We start from the raw sequence: 17638 nt of genomic DNA, 5'->3' as shown, positions 1-17638 counted from the left end.
GGCAGATCTCTGACCAAGCGCCGATGAAGACGAGGCACAGGTGAAAGACGAAGTTTCGCCGCGCTGCACGAGATCGCTTGGTTTTTGGACTGGCCGTCGGCGCTGCCCGCCGTCCTGCTCGCCGTTTTGTGTCGCCCGCCGTGAACTCTTTCCCCTGACCTACTTGTGCATAAACCCCCTTTCAGCTCCTTTGATATTCCGAAAAAGGAACTATTTTTGATGATTAATTTATTCCCTTTATTAGGGGGCTTTTGAAATAACCATGAAATTTAGTTCTTTTCGAACTATAATAAGATTTGGTGATGTTATTACAGCTGAGAGATTTGGAACAACAGGACTACTTCGAGCCGCCGTGATGGCTTAGAGGTTATGGTGCTCCGCTGCTGACCTGCAAGACGTGGGCCCGATCCAGGCCATGGCGGTGGCATTTAGATGGAAGTGAAATGCTAAAGGCCTGTGGTCTCTGCGTTGTCAGCGCAGGTTTTGGAAGTCCAAATTATCTGAGGCCATCCACTACGGCACCCCTCATAGCCTGCAGAGCTTCGGGATATTAAACCGTATAAAGCATAAAACCTGGAACTATTTCGTTCTGCCTTGTTGCGCTATTAGTTTCGCGTAATTTTTCCAAGTACTCCCAATCACGCATACCATGCAGCTCCAATGCACGGACACACAGCGTTTCAAGCCCGCGTTTGCTATATATCACCCTCCCCCCCCCCCCCCCCCACGGCTTCCTTTCTGGTGAGCTGGCGTATTTCTTCATACCAGCTTTGCAGATAATCGTTTAATACTCTCTAGCAGGCATCCTGCCTATACAAGATATCGACGTTCATGACCCACATTCTAGCCCTCTTTCCACATCACACCCTCCTCTCTTTCACCAGGTCTTATTTTTGGAATGAAGGCCGCATTTAATTTCACTATTGGTGAGCAATTTGCCCAGACGAAGATTAGTCCTTGCGTCATAACGTTGGTTAAGCACCTTGAAGCTCACACTACCTTGTTCACTTTGCTTCCTTCTTTTTATGTTGCCAAAAATACCATCTACCTGCCGCCTGTTTACCACTTTCTCTCGTAGTAGCTAGTTCCTTATTTCTATAGAGGGATGAGCGTCAAATGAGTATGGAAGCATTTTAAATATGTCTGTATAGCAGTAAGCACGAAAACATGAAATATCGTTTATAGCTAGGAAAATGTTAGAACAACTATGATTTAACAGACATGTAACTCCTAAATTATGTTAGCATTCAGTTTAGAGGGGCGGCATACGAAAGGGTATATGTGCTCATTACAGTAGAATTTTTCTTGACTACATATAAGGACAGTTCTTAAAGCACTATATGTCTATAACAGAGCACGGCGGAATTTCTCCACCAGGTATAAATATCACCTTCATTCAGCTTTATCATATTCAACAATTGTAGACAAAAGGTTATTTGAGCGGGAAACCTTTTATGAATGCAATTTTTTTATGTAATGTATGATTTGCTACAACATTCAATCTATCCGCAGATCTCCTGAGCAGAGTGATTCCCTTTTTTTTTCGATTAACGTTATTGCTAACGTCAGAAGAGTTCTGCTTTGATTTTCTATGGCAGCCTTAACTATAAGATGCGCTCGATGGATGCACTTTAAAAGAAAGATATTGCTACATATCAGAAGACTGGACCACTACCTCCAATATTTTCATAACAGTATTTTACAATTTTCAAGTTCTGAAAGATTTTGTTTGAGAACGTTAAACATGAAACATGGCTTGTGCATCGAAGCGCTTTGTTAAGAATTTGCTCACATGGAACAACTGTAATTTTTATTGATAGTCTCAACATTTAAATATACTCACATTTTAGACGGTAGGAAGTGAACAATGATCACTTCTTTACATAGCATAGTGCATTCCAAACAATAAAGAAGTAAAAAGAGACTAAGCTGTCCTCAAGCGCACTACCTATACGTGGCAGCGTACGCTGGCCAATCCCTCAGCTCGAGTTCCATCCATAAACATACGGAATGTTTAAGGTTGGAAATAAATGCAAATCACCTTTTTTAACACTTGCGAAGATCTTGCAATTAGTAAGATTTTAACCGAGATTTCAACCTCCTCTATTTGCTAACCTTGAGGCTTCCAGTTCCGCAATTGAAAGCCTTCTCCCAAAAATGCTAACTGCAAGTTACTATGCTTTTCAGTGGACATATACCTCCATTGCCAAAAGTAGGCATTCCGCATATTTAGTAATAAGAATTCTCTCCGGAACTTGGGCACCATACATGATTTCCCATGAAAGTGATGCCAGCTTACTCTCTTTGTCCTCGCATATAAGATTACTCGTCTTTAGAGTTTAGATGTTGGTGATTGATGGAGCAACTGTGTGGTGTCTACGTTGGAGGCTACTCCAAATTTTGGTTTTGCTAGAAATACCGTGACCAACGACGAAGTTGCTCCGATATATACAACATGGCTCATATAGTATACATCTAAGGATTGAGAGGTGAGATATAACTATTAGCATCAAGATCCTAACGTCGTTTGCGCTAGACTCACCCTTGCAAAAGGTATTATTAGCTGTCTCACACATTTTGAACTCCTCGGTGAAGGTATATTATACCCTCAACATTTAAATGAGTACTGCTATGTGTATAGACTCAGGGAACATTAAGCGAATATTAAAAAATGTGTCTACAACACAGCACGGCAATTTTTTTCCCGTGTTATAATTATTCATGCAGCTAGCGAAAACGCTCCTATCACACTGCGATGTGCATTGAACCACGTTTCATATCATTGAAGGTGTATTAAGGCTACTCTATTATCTACTAATTAGTCTACTTGGCTAAAAATAAATTATAAGCTATATTTAATATACAAGTTGGCTCTTCGTGCATCCCCGATGCGCGCCGTGAACGGTAAACGTCACGCACAACTTAACATATGACATGACATCCAATAAAATGGTTTCCTTTCGCGGAACTCAGCGATTCAAACTATAAGCCATATCTCAAATTCTTTCAAAACTGTACCTCAACATTACTTTGACATCGCCGCTCAGCATGCATTCTTCTTCAAAGCCTTTCGCCAAATGAAATGCGCATCAGAATGGCTTTAGGCAAAGACCATCCCTACTTATAGCTTAAAGTTTTACTGCACATCTGTTATGGCATGACGTGTTGCTGTGCCCCCGACTTGCATAATACAGTCGCTGTGAAGCCTTTAGAAAGCGCCACATCCATTAGGCTATCGGATCGCTTTTGCAAACATAAACAGTTGTCGATGGAACTGCGCCGGAAGGTAGATAATTTATTGACAAGTAACGAAGCATAGCTTACGTGCGTCACACCTGCCCTCCCTACCGAAAATTTCCATACAACGGAGAAAGCGGATCCATACGTACGGAATTATGGAACTACGGACTCCACAGTGTACGGGTATCCGCGTTCATCCGTACTTGACGGATTCTTATGGACCTCCGCCTGTTATGGACTCCGTACAGTTTAACTGAACGGACTCCACAGCAGTCCGTAAGCGGTGGACTCCACATATTTGTGCGGACTCCGCACTACCATGTGGAGGGCGATTCAGCCCGAATTACAAATGCACACTGTGGGAATGCAACAGCATGCATGCAGCTTTTAGCAATATGAGGCAACTATACAGTTCTATATTCGTATTGAATATTATTTGCAGAAGTAAAAATTCACAGTGAGACGGAAATATGTACAGTATATAGACAAAATTTTGTCGGATGCATATTCGAGAAAAAAAAATTATTTCTGCATGGTCTCAATATGCAGTCAGCTGGTATTTTTGCAAATGGAGCACGCATGTGCCCTCATGATCCAATGATTTTGATTGTCTTGCTTCGCCTAAAGAAATATTTTTCTGCAAACCCACATCATGCAAACGTTTCTCCATATATGACTCTACATGTATGTGTTGACATGCATGAACAGCACTCACTGCCAGTGTAAGTGCTGCTAAAATGTACAGCTAAGCAAAGTACTTTAAATATCTTTAATTCATATATGTAGCCACTCAATTTTTCAGCACTTTCAGCATGTCGCCAAGGGATCTATTTATGCTGCGCAAGCGCTCCTCCCTCGTTTTGATGCTGGGATGCTTTTCCATGTGCATCTCGAAGGCCGCTGAAAACAGTAAAAATAACTGAGTACACAAAGTTTTGGAAACTGATGCAATCTATGCGCTTTTTATGGTACTGAAAGATGAAAAAAATGGACCCTTATAATTACTTTCTACTATATTGATTCCGACTGTTTCTTGCACCATATGCTTTGAAAGGGTGACAAGTGTCGTCATCATAGCAGAGAAGGTTATTTCCCTCTGGTTAGTTACAGGTTTGTACCTACAATTATGGAATCCTCCAATAAACTTCGTATTATATGCAACTCCAAGGACCAAGTGTTAATGCATTACAGTCTCCAAAAATGTGAATGAGAAAAGAGTAACATGCAGAGAAATAATTTACAATGAATAACCTTACTTCGGAGAGCTTTGAGTTTTTCGGGCGTAAGAGCCCGCCTCTCTGGTAGCTCAGGAATTCCCTCTTTGTGCAGGAAACGGTGGCAGGGCCTACCGGTTATGCTCCTATTGTAGAGCTCTTTCATACCCCATAGAGCCTTTGCCATTTCCCGCACAAAGAGAGAGTCCTTGGGCTGTGTCTGCAGGTAAGCCCATTTCCCTCTAGGGAGGGTCACCCCACAGGCCAAGTGCACCTAAAAAAATTTTGAAGTAAGGTATGTCAGACACACTAAGAAAAAGCGCATCATCAAGTAAAATATTGGTTACTGATAATCAACAAAAACTGTTTTAATCTTCATACAGTGCTAATGCTAACCATAGTGCATGCAGCAGCTGGGCTACGATAAGGAATAAGAGGAAGTTATGACTTGTAGACCACAACAGTTCCGAAGCCTGAGGAAATGCAGGCCATCAGTGCAGCCCTAAGAATTTCCATTTTTTAATCTTGTTTACAGTTCCTCATCAGAACAGGTACAAAGTGCCTGTCTCTATGACTGCTTTCGAGCTTCTTTTACGAGTGATACGCTCATAAAAGTTCTATACAAGCACATCTCTCTTGTGAGCCATCTCCAGTTAACCCCCTAAACGAAATCAAGCGAAATATTTGTAATTCCCTGTTAGCTAGCCATAGAAGATAATGCAACAAAGTTCTTGCCACAAACAACCATTTTTCAGGCTTGTTTTCACTTCAACAAAATTTTTGTTCAGTGGAGCTGGGCTTGAAAATTCATTTTATGATAACATAGGCATAATTAACGCATACTGTAGTAACTTTTCGTACATCCACACCACTAACAACAACATATAAAATTAATGGGTGACGATTATCAGACCTGAATGTTCTTTCCAAGCTCATCCTGACTGTCAGGCTTTGTTAATTCACCTGATGGCCTGAACCTTATTCCATTCATTAAAGCTGCGAGTAAAAATGAAAATCTCCATTCTGTACCTCCTCGTTTTCTCTACCACCATTCTGTGTGTCGCCTCCTCTTGGGGCCCCTTGCCGCTCCTGGGCGATTACCGATGAAGTGGGCACATAAATCTGCGCCTGCAAAAATAAAATTGTCATTTCAGTTCCCAATTATTGTACACAGGTATTAATCAAGAACTCTGCAAGTAAAGTGCACTATTACCATTTATTTAAATTTTAATTAAAGTTCATCACGGTGTTAGGTTATTTGCTATGCAAGCAAGTTATGTGACAGCACCTTTGCAATAAGCAGACATGAGGGTTTCATATTGAGTAAAGAATGAAAAGGTAGTAGTCTAATACCCCTGCCACACTAACAAATTTCCCTTCAGTTTATTTTCATTAAAGATCCCAAATGGGGTGTTACATAAAGGGTGGGATAATGGTGCACCAGTGACAGCAGTCATAAACAATGATGGGCAAGTTATGGCAGCGATATGATAGGGAAGGCCGTCTACAGTCAGTAGCTACTCAATAAAATAATGAGTTGGTAAAGACGTTGGCACCGGCACACAGGTGCAGAACTTCGAAGAGGGTGATCGATGCGATGGGATCTGCGTGGTGGTGGTGCACAGATGTAGGGTTCTTGTCTTTAATGTCACTAAATTAATGTCATTCGGTCTCTTTTGGTCCTACATGGTAAAAAATAATGTCATTTGCAAATTATGGTAATGACAATTGGTGAAAAAAGTCTAATTAAAAGACATCAGCGCCCATAAAACGTGCTTGAAATTGTTGCGTACTGTTTCAAAAGCTGTTAAGAACATTTCTGGGCAATATTAAGGCTTCAAATATTATTTCTGGCAATTCTGCAGCACTTAAGTTTAGCCATCAAAGTCCAGCCAAGGACAGAGTCAACCGCAAATCTGAAAAATGTAAACAAACAAAATGGCTGGCATGACACGGTGGAGCGCAGATTGTTGAAATAACTTCCAAAAAAGTGAAGTGCTCAGTTACAGCTTTAAGTACTTCCCAGCCAAACGAACATCGAATGCTAGCCAACAATCTACAAAAATATCCCCATACAGAACTCGAGCATTGCTATTAGAATAACTTTTGAATTATTAGTAATAACCACTGCGGTAACAAATGTATTTTTGAGAAGATGCCAGCTATCCATCTCATCATTCTGTGTGGAGTAATTAAAAGGGTAACGTGCATCTTCTCGGGAAAACTAGTTACTGAGATAGATTACTCTATTCAAGCCCGTGACCGGCCAAAACAGAAAAAAAAATCCTTGCATGACTGCATATGTGGCTATTAAATACACAGCTCCTCATGGATTTAGATTTTCCCCTCAGAAAACAGTAGCGGTTCTGTTCTCTTTGAGACGAGGCCTACAGGCCAACCCCACAATATATCTAAACCAAACCCAATTACCTGTCAAACAAGAGCATAAATTTCTAGGGATAACTTTCGATAAAAAGCTCACTTTCTTGCCACATATAAACACCTTAAAGAAAAAAGCTTCCCAAGCCCTCAATGTGCTAAAACTACTGTCAAGAAAACGCTGGGGATCTGATAGGGCATGCCTATTACATATATATCGTTCTCTGGTTCGCTCTAAGTTAGACTATGGGTGCATAGTATATGGCTCAGCAAGACCGTCCTACATAAAACGACTAGATCCTATCCACAATCTTGGTTTAAGGTTGTCTTCTGGTGCTTACAGAACTTCACCAATAGCAAGTCTGTATGTGGAAACGAATGAACCTTCCTTAGAAGATCGAAGAACTGCACTAACTTGTACATACATCCTCAAAATCCTTTCTCACCCCAAACATCTCTGTTACTCAATCGTCACGAAATGCCCATCCAGAATACTCAACAACAAGCCTCACGCAATTAAGCCGTTGCTCTTGCGCTTCGAAGAAAAATGCCAAGCACTAAACATACTAAATGAAATTAAAAATATTGCCCCAAGATGCGAAGCGCTACCACCGTGGTACACTCTTCCCACAGTGTGTGACGTCACACTAACACGCCTCAGGAAAACTTGTACACCACACGACCAGATAATACAAGAATATCTAGCACTACAAGAAAAACACAGAAATTACACTCCATTTTATACTGACGGGTCAAAAACTCATGCTCATGTAGGAAGCGCAGTAATACAAGGAAAAAATGAAAATGCAGTACGACTTCCCTCATGTGCTATAGTTTTCACCGCGGAGTGTTATGCTATTAGTGTTGCGGTGCAGAAAATAACAAATGAAAACATCAAAAACAGCATCATCTATACAGATTCACTGAGCGTCCTTACAGCATTAAACTCTAAAAATGCCACGGAGCCACTGATTGGAAGCATCATGCATAATATAGTAAAGGTCACAACACAAAAACATGTTATAAAATTGTGCTGGGTTCCCAGTCACGTTGGCATTCAGGACAATGAGAGAGCCGACATGTGTGCTGCACAAACCAGAACCATGGAAATAAAACATGTGAATTTGCCTCCTAGGGATTACATGAAGTTAGTGCATAGCAGACTAAGAGACAAGTGGCAAGCTTCTTGGGAAAATGAAGGACACAACAAGCTGCATACCATAAAGCCCATTATAAAAGAATGGTAATCATGCCACCATAAAGAGCGTTTTATCGAAGTAATTTTATGTCGTTTACGCATAGGTCACACACACATCACCCATAACTTCTTATTAACAAAAAAAGACAAACCTGTGTGTGAAATGTGTGGTGAAGAGCTCACAGTAAATCACATTTCAATTTCTTGTTCGCATCTCGAAGAACTTAGACAAAAAGTTTTTACGGTATTTTACAATGAACACATTCCATTTCATCCCGCATTGCTTTTAGGCGAGCAAACACTCGTCGAATTTTCACTTGTTTGTAAGTTTCTAAAGAAAGCCAGTGTTTTAAATCTATTATAATGTAACCTCTGTACACTTGACATAGCATCATCTAACCTTGTGTTTGGCGCATGATAGCCATAGTTGCATATGCGCCATAAAACCCCATACAACAACAACAAGAACGACACAAGGATGACACAAACGATAAGAAAGACTGGAAAATTTTAATTATATTCGAGAAGTAACAGATCAACAGCAAAATCAATTATCCCACACAAGGCATTAACACACCTTGCATGGGAAGTGCAGCCCAGAAATAATAACTAATAAGAGGATTTTTCACCACTGCAGTGAAAGACAGGACATATTTGACAGGGCACAAAGAATGTCCTGCCAAATGGCAAATTAAATTTGGAAAGTGATACGCTACATGCCATCTTGTTTTCTAAAAACGCAACAAAAAATAATCAACACCAACCAAAAGAATGACGAACTAGATATTTCAGCTACCACACAGGAGCTTTGTTCACAATGAGGGCTGAACGAAGAACGAACACAATGCTCCGCACCAACCGTGCACGCGGCAGTCTTGCAGCAGACAACGGCACTGTCGGTTTATGACATAGCTCAGGCTGCTTCAATATGGCTGTTGCTGTCAGGGGGAGGGGCTTAGAGCTGATAGCTTTAATTGAAATTGCCACTTGAAAAGCGCAAGTCCAGCTCCGCATCTTTTTTAGGCATGCATAACAATGTTGTGGCTAGTACCTGCAATGTAAAACCACGATTTGTTGGTAGACCATGTCATGACCCCTTTAAGACGTCGACTCTACCTTTTGCCCTCACTGTGAACAAGGCTGCCGCGTGGAAGGCGAAATGTAGTTGTCTTCGCTCTTTTGGTCGGCATCATATATTTTTTGTCATGCATCATCCCGACCAGATGGGTTTCCGTCAAACTGTTGACTTCAATATATTCTAAAAACACACTGCCAATGTATGTTTCCACGAACTATAGTTAGGGCCAGTAGTTTTCTTTCGTTAAAAATATTGATTTAAATAAGAACTTGTTTCCCAACACAATCAGGCTTACTTATAACAGCCATATAGTTATAATGAACACTCAGTTATGATAAAACAACGAAAATATTACTCAGGGCAAATGGGCTGATCTTCTACCCATCACACTGGAAGACTTGTCCTACTAACTGAACAACATTCAGTGCACCAAATACCATTACCTCTCTTTTGGCACTACAAGGTAATAATGGTCGTTAACTGTATATATCATGTGTGCCACTCACTTGCACTGGTAGCCCCTGCTGTGCTGGGCTCGGACTGCTGGAGGCAGCAGCCTCTACTGCAGTTGGTGCAGCTGCAGTCAGCTCTGCCAGCCCTTCACCTGGCACGTCTCGTGCCCCAAGTGATTCTGAGCCTAGCTCAGGCTCCCTCGTGGCCGGTATGTCTGAGTTGCACACCTACAAGACAAATTAAAAATGCCCTTGTATATGCCAGTATTGAATCTCACTACACTTCACATACCTGTTGCTGTTCACTGCACTGGCAGGTTTTTCTTTTCTTCAGGTGTTCTTGCAGCTCTCCTGCACGATGAAAGCACTTTTATTCATGCCAAACAGATAGCTTCAACACCCCGTCACAAGTGAAAACAGAATAATGATGAAAACAAAACCGCAAAATCTGGAGACAAAAAATGCGATTTCTGCAACATGTTAAACTGAGTGTTCACATAATGAATACTTCTCAATTTCTGCCATTACAGATGGCCTTTGTAATCTTTTTTTTTGCACCCATAAGCAGAGACACTGTACATACCGCTTGTGTGCAACATAAGAAACAAGCCTGTTTCCAATTAAAAAAAATCCAAGAAGGCCATGAAAATAACATTTCTTCAAGCCAGTAAGTTTTCTGCTTATTTTTATCCAATTTCATACTTCAATATACACTGTATCGCATACGAATGCACTCAGCAAGACTGCATAACTGGGGTGCATAGCAGGGGAGGTGTGAAAACCGGCCAGGCAAAACTGGCCCTTGAATGCATGAATGACCTGACAAGGGAACAGAGCAGCTTAAGGTCTTCAAACCTTTTTACAAATTAACTATTGCGACTGCGCATTTCACACATCACGGGGCTTTATTTTTCTTTGAGCTCAGTTCGAGATTAAGCTCACATAGGAGAGAAATCCCTGTAGAGCAGAAAAATATGGCCGCTCATTGCGTTGGTAGTGTGCATGGTCATCTGCATTATACTGAATTAACTCTCAAGATGTCTGAACTCAAGTTGCTGTCCTAAAGGATGCCACATTAATCCCAGAGCACTTAACACTGTGCCAAAATTTCTTTTCATCTGCTGTACTGTGCTTTTTTTTTACTTCTGTGCTTATGTGACCTGCCTATAGAAAAGAAATACCCACATCAAGACTGCATGCAGTTCCCAATTACTTTATTTTAAACATTGCAAGAATTGCAGCACAGCATGGGTAATTATAATTCATTTCAGGAGCATTCACTTTATTTAGATTAAATATAAACATGTTGAAACTGCACCTTTCATGAATGAGAGAGTTCTCTTCCTGACACTCGTCTCCTTTAGGGTACTTGTGTGTAAACATAGCAACCCTATCTTTTTAGACAGGTGCGACGAAGAGAAAAACTTTTGTAATGTAAAGTTCGAAATCGCAACCTTATACAGAGCGACATTGTCAAATCCCTCAATGGCGAGAGGCGCCACTCGGCTCTTCAAGGTGCCGAGTGTCATGCATTTTATCGAGCAAAATCACTGTCATGTTCTTATACTCATGAATCACCATATCACAATCCTACATGAGATACCTACATCGCCAACTTAACCAAGTGTGCACACATGCTGTTCATACTTCCAAGCTGCCTCCCCGCTAGCGTGGTGCCAGCGCCCTAGATGGCAGCTCTTGATTTTGCCCTAGTGACATTCATGTGCAAGCAGGCTACTCCTCTCAATGGTGAATGTACTGCACTTTTCACACCTCCCATTCTAAGCACACCTTAGCATATCTGTTTGACCAGTGGGGTGAATGACAAATTACGACACAGTGCTATTCGTGAAGCTCCAATTCAACAACAAGCAGTCTTAAGGGCGACCCACATGGAGCATTTTTCTTGCAAAAAACTGGCGTCCGGCGGGGCGGCCGTTCGCAGCTGATCAAGCCGGGCTAGATATATCCGCCCGGCAGTCAGCCGCTCGCCGGAAGCGGCCAACGTGGGCTGTCAGCGCGGACCAATCAGGGTGCGACCGCGTCAGACTTCCGTCCGCTTCTACAACATGGCCGCACCTGCCGAAGCGGCCTCTCGCTTCACCACGAACTCGTCGTTACCGCTACACTGTGCCTCAGGTTCACGGCAAACAAAAGTCGCACGAAGCTTTCGCTTTGTCAGAAGGTGCCCGCAGCACAAAATTTTTGCTATGAAACGCGCCAGATTTTCAGAATTCTGGATTTGCAAAGCTGCTAGGCTTAGCCACTACACGTCGGTTGATGTCAGGAAGTGCAAGAGGTTCAAATAGGTTAACTATTTTGGTTCAGTAAGGGGTCACAAAGAATAATTCGTCCTCTTTGTCATCATGGAATCAATAGGTTAATTGTAAATGCACACCTGTTCTTTTCAGCATTTTACTAAGCATATGGAATCACGCCGTTTTTAAATCCTTGCAGCAGCGGTCTGGTGGCAGCCACCCATTTTCCGCCGCTTGTGGTGTTGCACGGCGGAAGAGCGTTGGCGTTCTGCAGTGCAAGTTCGCTCCATGTGGGTCCCCCTTTAAAAACGAGCAATGAAGTAGACCTCAGGCAAAGACAATGCCAGCACCAAACTTGATGCCCGTTTGGAAATGAGGCAAAATAGATATGTCATGTTATCTTGATTGCATCATCATTGGCTGGAAGCCGTCACTCATTCTTCTGTGCACTACACACCACCACTCATTCCACTATACACCTGCACTCATATACTACTCAAAAAGATAAAACGGAATTTCTCACAGCAAATACCGCCACAACGTTTTGAATTTTACCCACCAGAAAGTCAGCAATGAAAATATTATCAAGACCCTGAGGCAAAGAACTCAATTTCACAAGGCTCACCACCTCATTTATGATAGGGCATCTTAGTCAAAGCATGCATTGCCCCTGCCTAATGTTCTCTAAAAGCCCAAATACATGCTTGCTAAGAATAGTTGCTATAAACGTGGAACTAACAGCAGCCACGCTGACAAAGAAACACCTCAGCAAACAATGTTGGCACTGCATCTCTCATGCACCAATTTTGTTCTTGAGATGCAAACAGTTATGTGCCTCACCAATTCCTTTTATGACCACTTCTTGCAGGTCATAGTTTCGTTGGCGTTCCTGTGACAGCTTTTTTCTAAGGGACCTAATTTCCAATTGTAGGTTTTCTATTTCTTTTTTTTTTCCATCCAGTGCCCTCTTCTCCATGAGGTCTTCATCTAAAGAAGAGCTTTCTTCAAAAGAAAAGCTCAGCTTTTTGTGGCAAGCCTCCTTTTTCTGGGCCTTTTTTTGTTTTTGGCTCATAACCTGCTGAAATGAAAAGGAACATATACATCTTATTACTATCATTCTAAAGCACATTCATGGGCAAATTTCCAGTCCCATAAAAAACTAACTTCTAAGAACGAGATAAAATGGAAGAATAACCATAATTATGGTGCAATTTCTTGCTTTCAGCACACATACCATGGGGCCCACTAGAAGTACTTTCCAAACAGCATAACCAACTTGCAAGTAGTCTGCAATTGTCTGACTACAAAAAACAAGAAGTGTTGCCCAACCAACTCTGTGCATCATCCTACGCAAGGCTTTTATGCGAATGAGGTGAAGAAAATTTCTGTGACCATTTTGACTCCACATGGTTGCATCTCGACAAAACAGATAATAACATTTTAATGCCATAAACTCATTATCAACCAGTGAAGAATTTCAATTTGTGGATGATTTTGCTATTAAGAAGCAAATCAACAGGTGATGTCACTATATTTAAACACATAACTGCCTTTTAATGTCACTATTAAAGGGAAACCAGATGGGAACATTAAGTTCTGATAGATTGATAGATTAACATCTCAGGATGATGACAGTCAGAAAATTGCCTCCAAGTGAAGCACCTGTGGTAACACCCCATGCAGATTCAAGAAACTGAAGCTCGTGGCGTGCCTGCTTCGCCAGTAACAATTGGTTGAGTGGTTCGACGCACGGCCAAGCAGTCAAGAATGTGAAATACATAAAAACAGCGCAAACCAGATGATGGACAGAAAGGTGAGACAGGAATGTCACTACAGAGACTTTTACCTTGCATTCTGTGCATCCACCCTGTGTGCAGCCATGCTATGAGCATGTTTAGAATGGTATGCTTGCAACAGATTTACACTCCGTTTTGTTTGCTCGGCAGACAGTCAAGCGGTTCAGTTCTCGGTTAAGCCTTTGAACAGGCTTCTTTCCGCGCGCTTGTGGCATTCTCAAATTATAAAATGTATTGTTTTCTCCTGTACGGGCATGCTATGAAGGATAAAATCCTCACCATTGAAAAGGTGGTACGTATGCATAAACAACCAAACTCGCGAGTCTGTGATGAACCAGCGCCGGAGTCCCTCGAATACTTGAATTAGGCAGTTTCCTGAATATGCTTGGTCAAATCATTATGCTCACTCTCATGAAATGTGGAGAGGTAACATTAAATGAAAAAAACATAAAGGATGCTGTACTCACTGCCTCATTTGTAGATAAATACCTGAACCGAGCATTCAGAGAAAGGTCAGCATGTTTTGGCAGAGCTGAAATGCCACAGTCTCGTCTGCACAAGGCCAAGCGTTAATAATTGTAACGCAGTTATTCTTCATTCTTCGGTATAGGGTCCGGTTACACTAGGCCGATGCTACGGCGATCGGTTGGCTGGTCGGTATGCAAATGCCATCGCTGACGCACTAGTCTGTCAAGCTATACCGACGACGACGCCAGCAGGACCAATGACCCCGTATCGCAGTAATGTAAAAAGAGTGAACGTAGTAGGAACTGGCAGAGTGTGGTGGGGCTAGTTGATATGACATATTTTACTAAACTTAAGAACTTTAAATCTTATTGGACCTGATGCTAGCCACGGCGACATACGCGCGATGTTCGTGCACGAGCGAAGATGTGCTTTTATTCGGTGCCTGCGCATAGAACCTATCAGCGAGGCAAGCGACACGGACAGAAAAAGCCGCACGACGGTGCCACTAATCGCCGTCGCCTAGGCTTGTGCGGCCGAGCGAAAGCTTCACACCCGGTGAATAGACGGCCCGAAAGACAGCGCTTGTGTACCTTATCCACATCGAAAAAAGCAAACCGAGCGGTTGCATTTCATAACTTCACACTTTATTACTAATCAGTAAGGAACTTTCGCCATAATCTTGAATTTCGGTCAACGGTGGACCGCCGGCCCGTTTCGTGACGAGGCCTAGCGAGTACGCAGGATTCGTGTGTGCGATTTCGGCGATTGCAAAGAGCGAATTCGCGAGTTTTAGCACCTTAAATAGCTGTTGAGCTTAACTTTGGCTACAGTGCCCTCAAAGCGACGACTGCCTACATCGCAGGGTGCGAGTACAATAAAGGGGAAGTGTCGATATGTGACCCGGTGTTCACAGCATGTGCTGAAGGCAGCCGGCAGCAGCAGTCGGCGTCGACTGTGGACAACAAATCTGGTAGTTTTCATTATTTCAAGTAATGTCCAAACTTATCTTTAGCTCAAGCGCTTTAAAATCAAATACTGATGACATAAGAGGAAGCAGATGCATTCAGCGGGAAGCGCCAGTCCTATGCGAGGCGTTTCCCAAGCAGGCGACATAGCATCAGCGGTGCTTATTGCAGTGTTATCATAGTGTGTAGACGAGGAAAGCTACAATTTGCGAGCAATACTACGTAATATTTAAGATAAGGAGAGCCAACTTTGAGTTTTATGCCAAGCAGTACTGTTTGCGCACAGCTATGTAAACAATCCCAGCGCGGGGCTACATGTTGTTGTGATCATCGCATTCCTAGGCAGCAATGCGCACGCACAGTAAACGCTAAATGATGTGCTATCATTTTCAAGCACTCATCTAGACGGCGGCGACCATTCATCGGTGTGGGCAGTGAAAACATTCGAGTCGCGTAGGGATTTGCAAGCGGCTTGGTTCCTGCAAAAGGCTTCTATGAGCCGAAGGGAATGTATGTTACAAATGCACACATGCAGCGGGAAGCCGTCTCATTCGGCATTTTTCTCTGCTCCTTTCGTGCCTCAAGGTTACTCCAGTGCCACCTTGTGATAGTTTGAGTTTAATTATCAAGCCGATGAATAGCGGACAACAAACTGGTATCCAGCTACAAAACGACGCGGCTTTCACGGCGCACATCGGCGAAGGCATGCAATGCACGGCACGTGCCGCTTTTCGCATACAAAAGCACTCGACTGCTCAAAAGAAACCACACTCATAACATAAAAATAACTTGTTTATGAGCGTAAATAATAAAGCAGGGGTCCATCGATTTCTGTTTCCTCAACAATCAGAAAAGGGGTGCCACAAGCAAGTCTGCTTTCCTAAGGATTTCTCAGCTAGCGTACTAAGCTGACGGCTTCCGAAAAGAAAACACTGAAAATGTATTTTATTTGGATAAGCTCAAAAAAAAAAAGAAAAGTTTTCGAGCGACCGCCGTCTATGACGTGCATGCAAGCACCTCAACAGCGCGCAGCAGACAACGCGGGGTGCGCATGCCCTTCTAACGTCAGCGATCAGAGGTTGTTGCCAGACCAGCAAGCAGTTCGCAGAAGAAACAGAAAAAAATCATTTTCAAAATATTTGCCGCACAGAATCAACTGAAAGTTGGGGGAATTTTAATTAAACGAGTTGAGAATTAAATGCGATAAGCAGGGTATGCGTGAAAATAGGCTGTCAAGGCCCCTTTTTCTTAGTATTCCCATTCAGTGTCTCTTTACAGACAGCTTGTGCACACTGAGTATAACTCTATTATTTTCCCTGAATTCTCAAATAATTGCTGGTCTTCCAAATGTAATCTGCAACAAGAGTTGAACTCACAGATTACTGTTACATACAAGGTCTTTAATGGTCAAGGATTGATAAAACTGCCAAAGCTAGCACTAGTTCGTCGGCCAGGCTTCAGGTACCCGATTTATTCTTAGGCTACAAAGGACATTATTGTCAGGAAGGCCTGATAAGCCTCCCACCGAGGTTTGACTGGAGCCCATTAGAATAAATTACGAATACTGATCATACACAGGCTGCTTCCTTTCCTTTGCGCATCTCCCCACTCGCTTGTACTTCAATCTTTCAATCCACAATGGAGCACACAGCTAAAATAGGCAAGCAAATACATAAGATGCACTACGAAATATTCGAAAGCGAAGAACAGAGGAAAGAGCTGCTGCTAATGACACTTTTCCTGATGCAAGGTCGGCTTTGGCCAAACAGTGCCATGCTACAAAGTTGTTTCGCTTAATGAAAGTGACTGTTTACTCAAAGTGGGAAGCCCCCGGCCAGAGGAAAGCTTTTACCCACTGTATCAACAACAGGTTCCCGGCATCACTAAGAATTGAATGCCACACTTCCCACATGTGAAGCAGATGCTCCAATAACTTGGCCACTGAAGTATTGCAAATTGACAGACGGATACCTGAGCACTTTGCTGAGCAGCTTCATGAGCAGCATCATCAAACACATGCTTCGGCCACCGGATACTTCGCTTGTTCAGTTTTTTTGCCAGTTCTTCTGCCGTTGCTGCATTATAGACATCTCAATTAAACATAATACTCATGAAACTATACAACATATGAACAAAGCAGTGTACAATTAGCAGAACAATTTCAAATATTATTGTCAGCCGTGGATTTATGTAATACATGCTGGAGCAGCTTGCCATTCTATACATGAGTGATGCAAGGTTAATCTCTACCTTGAAGAAATAATTTGTGCCTATTAAGAGCTGTCCAACACCAGAATTGTGCATGCTTGAAGTGGTAATTAACATGACAAAGCTGTGATTATTTTGTTACCATGTCTTTTGTTACCATGACTATGGTGTCAGCCGACGCTTCCTTCACTGACGGCTCGTGCACCCAGTCGCTCATTACAAGTTGTAGGCCTCAGCGCCTTCCACAACTTCAGTTGTTTATGAGTAATGAAGCTTTTTCTTGACATTCAGAATTAGTGGATGCCTGAAGCAACCACGCATGGCCACAAGTCAATGTCCTGGATGCAGCTGCTTGCCCGCAGTGCGAAAGGGTCCAGCTGTT

The 17638-nt window shown here is 42.5% G+C and overlaps 1 protein-coding gene across 1 annotated transcript; it reads right to left on the bottom strand.

Annotated features, from left to right (window-relative positions):
• Positions 1-3995: 3995 nt before the first annotated feature.
• LOC144097359 (uncharacterized) lies at positions 3996-17076 on the bottom strand. Its single transcript, XM_077630098.1, has 6 exons — positions 17020-17076; positions 12660-12897; positions 9854-9912; positions 9616-9789; positions 5484-5582; positions 3996-4140 (listed from the first exon to the last, which is right to left on the bottom strand). The coding sequence occupies exons 2-6, from the start codon at positions 12889-12891 to the stop codon at positions 4072-4074; spliced, it is 633 nt and encodes a 210-aa protein (XP_077486224.1). The 5' UTR covers positions 12892-12897; positions 17020-17076; the 3' UTR covers positions 3996-4071.
• Between the last annotated feature and the right edge of the window lie 562 nt (positions 17077-17638).

Source organism: Amblyomma americanum, chromosome 7 (assembly GCF_052857255.1).
Source record: "Amblyomma americanum isolate KBUSLIRL-KWMA chromosome 7, ASM5285725v1, whole genome shotgun sequence".
Classification (NCBI taxonomy): Eukaryota; Metazoa; Arthropoda; class Arachnida; order Ixodida; family Ixodidae; genus Amblyomma; species Amblyomma americanum.
Note: the sequence above shows the minus strand (reverse complement) of the source record. Positions and strands in the feature narration are given on the sequence as shown.

What these genes read in the sequence shown, in the direction of transcription:
- LOC144097359 (XM_077630098.1), bottom strand. Translation starts at nt 12,891, where the DNA reads ATGAGCCAAAAACAAAAAAAGGCCCAGAAAAAGGAGGCTTGCCACAAA. An exon ending in AGTGGTCATAAAAGGAATTG is followed by an intron (nt 9,913 to 12,659) that starts GTGAGGCACATA and finishes TTCATCGTGCAG; the next exon opens with GAGAGCTGCAAGAACACCTG. An exon ending in AGTGCAGTGAACAGCAACAG is followed by an intron (nt 9,790 to 9,853) that starts GTATGTGAAGTG and finishes TTTGTCTTGTAG; the next exon opens with GTGTGCAACTCAGACATACC.